At 36.2% G+C, this 10,257-nt stretch overlaps 2 protein-coding genes across 2 annotated transcripts in view; one reads left to right on the top strand and one right to left on the bottom strand.

Moving 5' to 3' along the window:
• The first annotated feature begins 6,965 nt into the window (after window positions 1-6,965).
• Window positions 6,966-9,104, top strand: LOC111470538 (expansin-like B1). The gene is made up of 4 exons (XM_023116077.1): window positions 6,966-7,177; window positions 7,532-7,638; window positions 7,729-8,043; window positions 8,627-9,104. Exons 1-4 carry the CDS (start codon window positions 7,042-7,044, stop codon window positions 8,825-8,827), a joined length of 759 nt encoding a protein of 252 aa, XP_022971845.1. The 5' UTR covers window positions 6,966-7,041; the 3' UTR covers window positions 8,828-9,104.
• Window positions 9,105-9,232: 128 nt separating this feature from the next.
• LOC111470531 (GATA transcription factor 26-like) overlaps window positions 9,233-10,257 on the bottom strand; it is a 6,755-nt gene continuing 5,730 nt past the window's right edge. The window contains exon 8 of the mRNA XM_023116069.1: window positions 9,233-9,776. Coding sequence (XP_022971837.1) covers window positions 9,475-9,776 — 302 coding nt within the window. The 3' untranslated portion in view covers window positions 9,233-9,474. The remainder of the gene's footprint in view (window positions 9,777-10,257) is intronic.

The following is a 10,257-nucleotide window of genomic DNA, read 5'->3' as shown; positions in this document are numbered from 1 at the left end:
AGATGAGCCCAACATACCAAGATTTGCTGGATGACGAGTCTTGAATATACCAGCTTTGGCGCTTGTGATCATAGGATGAGTGCCCAAAGAAGAGAAATCAACAGGAGGTTCAATAGAGGTCGAATTAGAAGTCGAGGGTGGCAAAGTGGAACCTGCAAGAGAAGTATCAACCTGCACAGACTCATCTACAAGGTCAGAACAAATATCACACAGGGATGAACTGGATTGAGGAATGTGTGGTGATGAAGTGGTAGGGGGGGATGAATCAATATGATGAAGATGTGGTTCCAAGAAATTTGAAATAGGAATAGTAGAAAGAGGTTGGGCTTGGGAGCTAGGGATAGCAGAAAAGTGAGTTTCATCAAATTGAGCATGGCAGGTGATATATAGCTTAGTGGTGGCGGGATCAAGACAGCGGAACCCTTTATGAACAGGACTATAACCCAAAAAAATACAAGGAATGCTGCGGGGAGAAAGCTTGTTAGGCATATAATCACGCAAATAAGGATAAACACGACAACCAAAGGGATGAAAATTGTCATAATGTGAAGTGTAGCCATATAGGAGTTCAAAGGGTGACTTACCTCCAAGAAGTGGAGTAGGCAACAGGTTGATAATATAAGCTGCAGTGCTGAAGGCGTCAACCCAAAAACGAGGAGAAAGATGAGAGTGAACGAGAAGGGCCAAGCCAGTCTCAGTCACTGACGATGTTTTCTCTCAACACGACCATTTTGAGCAGGTGTATATGGACAAGAGTGTTGATGGTGGATGCCAGAATTACGTAAATGAGTTTTGAAACAAGTACTAGTAAATTCGGTACCACCATCGCTTTGAAATACCTTGATACGAGAAGAATATTGATTTTCCACAAATTTTTGAAATTGAAGAAAAATATCAAAAAAAATCAGATTTAAATTTTAAAGGGTAAAACCAAGTGTATCGAGAATAATCATCAATAAAAATAGCATAATAAAGAAAACCTGAATTTGATTTGACGGGAGAAGGACCCCAAAGATCACAATGAATAAGATCCAACACATGAGACGACCTACGTTCATTGCGGGAATAAGGCAATCGATGACTTTTCGCAAGCTGACAAGTATTACATAATGATGGAGAAGACAATAAAGACGTAAGAGAAAGATGACCTTTTTTATTTAAAAAAGAAATAACAGAATGATTCACATGACCCAGACGAGCATGCCATAAATCATATGAAGCACGTAAAGATTTGTTTTTAGGGGCTGAAATAAAAGCAGAGATGCCGCGCTCCAGCACATATAGCCCTCCATCTCTTTTGCCGGTTGCCACCACCCTTCCTGTTTGATGATTCTGGATAGTAATAAGATTATTAGTAAATGTAACGGAGAGAGGAAAATCAGACGTTAATTTACTTATGGAAAGAAGATTTTTAGTGAGGTGAGGGACAACCAAGACATCTAATAAGTGAATATTTGGAAGAGGAGAAAGAGTACCGGTGTGGGTAATGGGTAGGAATGCACCGTTTCCTACGATCACAGAGTCCTTACCCGTGTAATTTTTAGACTGATCCAGAATTGATGGGTCGGCAGTCATATGGGTCGAAGCTCCAGTGTCCAGAAACCAATCAGCAGCATCGGGTCCAGCAATAGAACATGACATGTTAAAGGCTTCAGCAAGGTGAGCATGAGAAGAATCAGGTCGAACATACCGTTGGTTGCAGCGGTCAGCATAATGGCCCTCTTTGCGGCATATTTGGCAATGGGGTGGTCGACGACCCTGACTTGAGTGGGTTCGTCCTCGATTAGAAGAGTTGTTTTTGTGAGAATAAGAACGACCTCGCTAGTTGGTAAAGGAAGCAGGGTGACTTCCATGGGTGCGACCACGATTAGTGGCTGTGAATGCTGTAGGAGTGGAGTCAGAGAACTCAAGGGAGCGCTGGAACAACTCAAAACTTTTCAGTTTTAGAGACTAGATCTGCAAAACAGGGGATAGGGGTGAGAGCCATCTGAGCAGTAGAAAAAGCTGAAAATTCGGTGCCGAGTCCACGAAGGAACCAGTGCACTTTATCAATGTCCTCGACGGGTCTGCCAATGGCATGAAGTTGGTCACAAATTTTTTTGAAGGCACGGGCATACTCAGCAACAGGTTTTGTGCCACGTTTCATCAACTGCAAGTCATCCTTGAGTCTCAGTTCACGAGATTTTGACTGATGGCTGAACGTAGTTTCCAATGCAAGCCAAACATCACGTGCAGTAGAGAGACCAACGACAACAACCATGGCTTCCTCAGTGAGAGAGGAGAGTAGGAGACAGAGAAGTCGTTGATCGGCTGCTCTCCATGCCAAATATTTGGGGTTGAATGTTGAGGAGGTTTCTGGTTCAAAGCGAGGTGATGGAACCATAGTTCCATCGACATAGCCCAGCATGTCTTGACTCTCAAGGAGAGGGAGAAGTTGGCTTTTCCAAAGAAGATTATTGGAGGAAGAAAGTTTGATGATGATCATATGGATTAGAGTATTGAAAGGAAGAAGATGATAACAAGATTCGAAAGCCATAGAGAAGAAAGAATCAGGGTTGTTAAACCGAAAGGGCTCTGATACCATGTGAATGTTTGATTAATCCACCACACCCAAATGGTGGTGAGAGTTCTCTTATTTATAATCATTTACAGAATACAGAAATAAGGTAAATTACAAATAATAAGGAAATAGCGATAAAAGGAAAGAATAATAAATGAATACAATATATTTGCATTTAATAAAAGGGCAAATATGGTAACCCGTAATGTAAGAAAAATATCTAGATATTTTCCTTATAATGAACGGTCAATTATCCTTAACAGAAACGATAACTTGGAACTAAATCAACTTGCCTAAAGCTATTATATACAGTGCTCCAATATCAATGATCAACATGAAAGCTCATCATTTTCATTTTTAGTTGCGCAGTCACAGAAGGTTTCGTTCTAGAATGTCCATAATAATATGATATTGTCCACTTAAAGTATAAGCTCTCATGACATTGTTTTGGGTTTTTTCAAAAGTTCTCCTACAAATAAAAATAGTATTATTTGATTATAAAAACAGATCATTCCCTAAATTAGTTGATATGGGACTTTCATCCAACAATTCTATACCAATCATCGAAAAAAAACTATCGATAAGATAGGATGGATTAACCTTGATGGATTAACATTGATGTTTACAAAACTCAATCTTAATTAATTCTAATAACATAGAATCTATTAGAGGTCGTAGGTTTGTGAAAGTAATTATTGGTGGTTGTTTTCATGGATCCACCGTATCTCATCTACCCTATAAGCCCCACTTTTCCTCCACATAATAATCCATATGACACTTGTAAAAGGCCTATGAACCTCACTTTTCAATATCGATGTGCCCCTTCCATCATCATCTCACTTTCTTGTTTTTGCATTTAATATGTCCTTTTTTAATGCAAAATATCTTCTTCCCATTCAAATCTCTATCTCTTCAAATTATTTAAAAATGTGTTAAAGATCTTCATTATCTTTATATTTTTAACATTAATTCCAATTTTGATATAACTATTAATTTTAGTGAGATTATTTTTTTGAAGTTTTTTTAGTTTTAATTTTATTTTAGATATTAGAGATTTCACCATTGAGGCCACAATACTTCAATTAATATAAATAATTGTTGGTTGTCAATGGTTCATTTTTTTATGTATCGATTAATGTTATCAAATTTTACCTTTTCTACATAAAGCCTCCATGATCTTTTTTTTCTTTTCATTCTAGATATTGATTTGCGGGTAATTTTAGTTAATTTAGTATTTATAAGAAATGGGTATGTAATATCATATGAGCTAAAAGTGAGAAGAATCGTAAGTATATAAATAAGGGTAATATTTTGATTTGTAAGACGTCGTTTGGCAGAATCATTCATGCCCAAAATTCGGATCAAGATTTGGAATTCAAATTCTACCTCTAATGGCATTAGTTTTCCCTTGCCACATGCTTCCTAGAAAAATCTCCAAGAGATTAACCATCATAAAATTATTTCAAGCAAAGCACACTTAACTTTGAAGTTTCTATGATTAAACCACTGAAAATGCACTTAAAATTAGAGTTCTTATGATTAAACCATGGAAAAAGAAGGTGCACCTAGTTGGTATATATATAACTTTCAATTCATTTAAGTCTTTCTTAGCCATCCAATTCTCAGGATCGTTCTCATTCGGATATGGTCTCAGTTAATTTACATACTCCTCTTTTACTCGAGTAACACAACCGATCAGAACCAAAAGGGCCATCTATCCTTCCCCATTTTTTGCTTAAACTAATATTACTTCACCCATAAGTTATCCCTTTTCCCCATTTGGGTTTGGTGTCCCAACAAATACAACCTTTTTCTTTTGAATAATGGTTCAAAGTAATATAGTAGCTTCCAACCCCATACACTACATAATAAAGGGCAAAATAAATAAGTACCAATATCCTCATTGTGAAGGTCATTAACTAATATGGAGAGGCATTGTTTGTTGGCTGGTGGGTATGCAATTCTTTTGGCTTATCACCAACTAGATAGGCCTTCTTCTTTACAAGTGTTCAAGAGTGATACAAGGAAACCCTAGCCAATTATGAACCCTACACTTGTAAGACCCTACCCATTTTATTTTTCTTGTAGTGGTGAAGAGAGTGAGCCATTTATGGAAGTTGATGTCTTTGTCAAGTTCCCCTTATCCATCTATGTATAGTGACTATCATTTATGATTGTTCTTCATTTCTCTCTTAACCTAAAGTTATGATTAATTTATTTTGCTTCTAGATGTTATCTTATGTTAATTACTTTATAAATGTAAATGATAAAACCCAAAAGTTTAGGGTTTGAAATTTAAATGGTGAGGATCAAGAATTTCATCAAGATCTAATAATATCTTTGAAATTTAGGCTTTATTTGGTTTTAATTTAAACTTTTATTTTTGTCCTTAATTTTGTGTTAGTAGATCTCTTAGTATATGTAACATTTTGTAACATCAATGAATTTATCAAATTAAATTGGGCATCTAATAAGATATTAAATTTTAAATTTTGCATCCACATATTCGTAAATTAAGAAAGATGTTTGGTCAATGGTTTATTAAACACAAAATGAAAAATTTATCAAACATGTTTATAAAGTTGTGGGATATATATTCGACACAACTCTAAAAGTGCAAAGACTAAGCTTATAATTTAATAAAATTCGTTTAATGACATACGTGCTCATTTATGTTTAAAAAAATTCGTTTTCATTAAATTGAGGTCTATAAATTTCACATTAACAACCTAATTTGGTGGTTTTATATGAAATAATTTTGTAATCAATTTGATCATAGCTTTGAAAAGATTGTCATAGTAAGAAGGTCTATCTTGTTGTTTTTGACTAAACAAATCGGAGGAAATCGTTACGAAGAGAAATAACGAGAGATAATGGAAAGAGGTGGCGACTAAATTAAAGCTCTTCCACTAAAAGGGTAGAGATTTAAGTCAAATGTCACTCAACATAGAATTGCGCCAAATAAAGCATACTTAACCAGTTACCAAATAGAGTTATAACCATGTTTTAAATATTTTTTAGTCATCATTTCCTCAAAATCTCTTTTATTCAAATGTGGTCACGATTCATTCGTACACCCTTCTTTTTGTCGGGATATCTAACTTATGAAATCAAGTGATGTATTTCCACCATGGTTGCAGTGTTTGTTTTGATTTTTTCCACAAATTTCATGTAGAAGAAAGGAAACAAGCCCTATAATATTGATATATAATTCTATACACACAAATGGATGTGATGATTACATTTTTTTCAATGAAAGTTTATCATATTTTAGGTTAGTGCGTTGGAGAGTCACTTAAGGACGGCAGGATTAAAAAAAGCTCACCTAACCCCATTTTATAGAATCTACAATGAAGTTTCTTTTGTGTAAATTATCTCTTTAAATATGTTTGTATACTATTCAACTAATCAATGGTATTTAATCTTTGAAGTATTTGATAAAAAAACAACCTGACTAAGATCCCACATCGGTTGAAGGGAAGAACGAAATACCCTTTATAAAGGTGTGGAAACCTCTCTCTAGCAGACGCGTTTTAAAAATTTTGAGAGTAAACCTGAAAAGGAAAATCAAAAGAGGATAATATCGGCTAGCAGTGTGTCTAGACTGTTACACTTACTCATTATTTGGACTCCACACGTTTATTTTGCCAAAAATTGATGGGAAGAATAGCCAGGCTGCCCTGCCAACCGACACTCTACTTCAAACATTTGTTTTTTTTTTTTTTTTTTTTGTTGGAATCTTATTAATATCCATTTGGGAATCTTTTTTTTATCCTTGAAAACTTGGCTAAAACTATGTTAGAAATCACGAATCTCGTATAATGGTATGATATTGTTCATTTTAAACATAAGTTTTCATGGTTTTACTTTTGGTTCCCTCTATTGTAAGTTGTCAACTCCCATTTAGTTTATAACCCTGGTTCATATTCTCATTTATTTTGGTTATTAACTTTCGTTTAGTTCATAACCATTTTGGCTCATATTCTCATTTTGATGCAGTATGAGCATTAATGTTGCTATGTCTATTTAAAGACTGGCCTAGCATTGTTTTGAAGTGTGGAGTCAATACTCTTTTGTGTTTGTCTAAAAGCAACTGGGAGTAGAAACTTTGTCATGTGAGAGATAATAGATACAATTGTAAAACACTTTGGTTATAGTAATTGGCTACCATCGTGGATGTAAGAAAATTTCTTCTCTCCAAACCAATATAAATATAAATCTTTGTGTCTATTTGTTTGTTTGTTGTTGTGGTACTTGTGGTACAACACCCTCAAATGGGTTGAGCAAGTTCCTTCCCTTTTCTCTAAAAAATTAAAAAAAAAAAAAGAAAAAAAGTTGGCCTCAAAATCTCACACTTATAAATAAAGGCTCTCTCAACCCAAATGTTCCCAACAATCTCATCTTTTCCTAAATTCTTTTAACTCCTAAACCATTTTCTTTGAGGATTTTCACAAACACTTTGCTTTTGAGGCCTATACTTAATGGAGATCTCAGTTAAATGTCCCATTTTTGGCTGCCTCTTGCTCGTGCTCTTGCCTATGCTATGCTCCTCTCAAGACAACTTTGTATACTCTAGAGCCACTTATTATGGCAGCCCTGATTGCTATGGGACACCATGTATGCCCCTTTCAATTCTACCATTTTCGGTTTCTATTTTTGAAAATTGTGCACGTTTTCACATCTTTTTAAAGAACAATTTGAATTCTCTACTTAATTTCATAAACGAAAATAAGTTATAAGATCCCACATTGGTGGGGGAGGAGAACGAAACACTCTTTATAAGATTATGGAAACATTTCCTTAGCCGACGTGTTTTAAAAATTTTGAGGGGAAGCTCAAAAGAAAAAGCTCAAAGAGGTCAATATCTGCTAGCAGTGGACCTGAGCCGTTACATAAATGATTTTAGAACGCTAACATGCAATTTTTTAAAACATTAACGAGGTATGATTAAGGTACTAAACATTCTTTCAGCTGGGGCTTGTGGATTTGGTGACTTCGGAAGGACTGTGAATGATGGCAATGTTGCTGCCGTTTCTTATCTCTATAGGAATGGTTCTGGTTGTGGTGCATGCTACCAGGTATCATTCATTATTATGTTAGCTCACTTTCTAATAAACTATTAGCATAAGTTTAATTTAAGATGTAATTTAGTGTTAATGGTGGTTCAGGTTAGGTGCACTAATCCAACATATTGCAGTGATAGTGGAGCCTATGTAGTGGTGACTGACCATGGTGAAGGGGATTACACTGACTTTATCTTGAGCCCACGAGCCTTTGCAAAATTGGCTCATCCAAACACAGCCTTTGAATTGTTCTCTTATGGTGTGGTTGATGTACAATTCAGAAGGGTTTCATGCCAATACCCAAATTACAACACGGTCAAGTTCAAGGTTCATGAGCATAGTAGGTACCCGGACTACTTGGCGATTGTCATCATTTATGTCGGTGGCCAAAACGATATCACCGTCGTTGAATTGTGGCAGGTTTGTTTATTCGTTTCAGTAAACCCTAAATATCTCGTGATCGTTTTAGTATATAATTTACTCTTGTTAGAATGTATACTTCTCTCGTAATGCAACGAACTTTAGGTTTAGGATTATTGCTGGTAGTAGAGATATCCATTTATGTGAGATCTCATTTGATTGGAGAAGAGAACGAAACATTCTTTATAAGGGTATGGAAACCTCTCCCTAGTAGACACATTTTAAAAACCTTGAGGGAAAGCTTGAAAGGGAAAGTTCAAATAGGACCATATCTGCTAGTGGTGGGCTTGAGCTGTTACAATTTAACTTGTGGAGCTCTGTAAAAACCCACCTCAAACACGACGGAGAATAAGAGAGGGAGTAGGGAGAGATTTCTCCATATTAGTTAAATTGAGTTAAGGACATCCGATCTCTGTGAATACTCTGCCTCTAGGCTGACTCGTGCAAAAATAAAAGGAGAATCTTGTAGATTTAGGAACATAAAGGTTTCCCGTCTCTATTTCAAGGACTTCTGATGTTATAAGATGTCGTACTTGTTATGGGTTGTTTCTCTAACTAGGGTTTGTGATATGGTTTGTTGTAGGAGGATTGCAATGAATGGAAGGGGATGAGGAGATCTCATGGAGCTGTTTGGGACATGGCAAACCCACCTAAAGGAGACATCAAATTGAGGTTTCAAGTGAGTGGAAGTGTGGGATATGGAAGGTGGGTGATGGTAACCAATGCTCTCCCAAGCTATTGGAAGGCAGGAATTGCTTATGATACTGACATTCACCTCTATTAACCCTTTAATTAAGCATACCCGTGTTGTATTATGCATATCATAGTATACGTTATTCATATTGCTGATGTAAACGTTCTTATGAAAATTGAAATCGTTCTTATGAAAATTGGAATGTTGGTATCAGTGTAAGAATGATAACGTTGTATGAAATATGTGGTCCTAATGATGTTCTTATCAGTAAGACCTCGAGCATATGTATGATCATGAAAGAGATTACTGTAAACTTGTCGATATGAACACGAGGAAGATCAATAATATGACCCCCTATGTTTCGTGGCGATATGGTTACTACTATGCTTTTGAAAACTTGCCAATACAGTCACGAGGAAAAGTGACGATACGGTCACGTTTAGTGATGATATGACCGATAAAGGAAATATTAAGAAAGATGGACTCGACATCTAGCATACAAAGATCTAGGAACTATCCATTCTTCCATACATAAAATTCAAAGTATATATATTACAAATCTAGTGTTAACCCTATACAAAATTTTCCACCCAAATTCATGTTTCCATCATTCAAACTTCATCAAAGGGGTGAAGTGAAAAGAAAACTGATATTCGACCTCGTTTACCGACTAGCCAAGCATGCGAGTTCGAGCCATAGTTATTAGGCGCACTTGTTATGAACAGAAAATACAGTTGTTAGTGATGAACAAGATGTGGGTGAACTGAGCTACTACATGTGCTGGCCTGCCTACCACCAGAATGAGAGGTCGGGTGAAGGAGCTCGGCTTGTGGGAACGAACTATTCGACCGTACCTCTAACAATAGATCTTGATCCGAACGTTCTTCAACGAAATGCAAGCAGTCGAACATGTCGTAGCTTCCATCAGATGGCAAGGCAAATAAGCTTCTAGGACTGAAGCAAGACCCATCATTCTCTCCAGGATCCTTGTTTTCCTTCATCACCAATCTTTTGGGACTCTTCATGATAGTCTTTACCTCTGATGATGGCAAACATTTACTGAGTATGGTTGAAACCGACCAAACAAAAATTTAAACACGATAGTATTTCACGTAATAAAGTCTGCAGCAGATCATAATGCGAGTTTGTATCGGTAAAATCATCGTTTCGTGCCCATTCTTAAAGAAAGAAATCCACAAGTGTAAATGATCCACCCTACTACTGGTGGGGTACCTGTCCTTAAACTAAAGGAATTTTGGACACAACACTTGCATCTTAGTTTTACTATGGAGACTAGCCATAGATAAGGCACATCTCCTTAAACTAAAGGAAATTTGGACAAAACAAGTGCATCTTAGTTTTGCTAGGCAGACTACCCTTCGATAAGGCACCTCTCCTTAAACTAAAGGAAACACAGACAAAACACGTGCATCTTAGTTTTACTATGCAGACTACCTTTCGATAAGGCACCTCTCCTTAAACTAAAGGAAATTTGGACAAAACACGTGCATCTTAGTTTT

The sequence above is a fragment of the Cucurbita maxima genome, unplaced genomic scaffold, assembly GCF_002738345.1.
Source record: "Cucurbita maxima cultivar Rimu unplaced genomic scaffold, Cmax_1.0 Cma_Scf00046, whole genome shotgun sequence".
Classification (NCBI taxonomy): Eukaryota; Viridiplantae; Streptophyta; class Magnoliopsida; order Cucurbitales; family Cucurbitaceae; genus Cucurbita; species Cucurbita maxima.
Note: the sequence above shows the minus strand (reverse complement) of the source record. Positions and strands in the feature narration are given on the sequence as shown.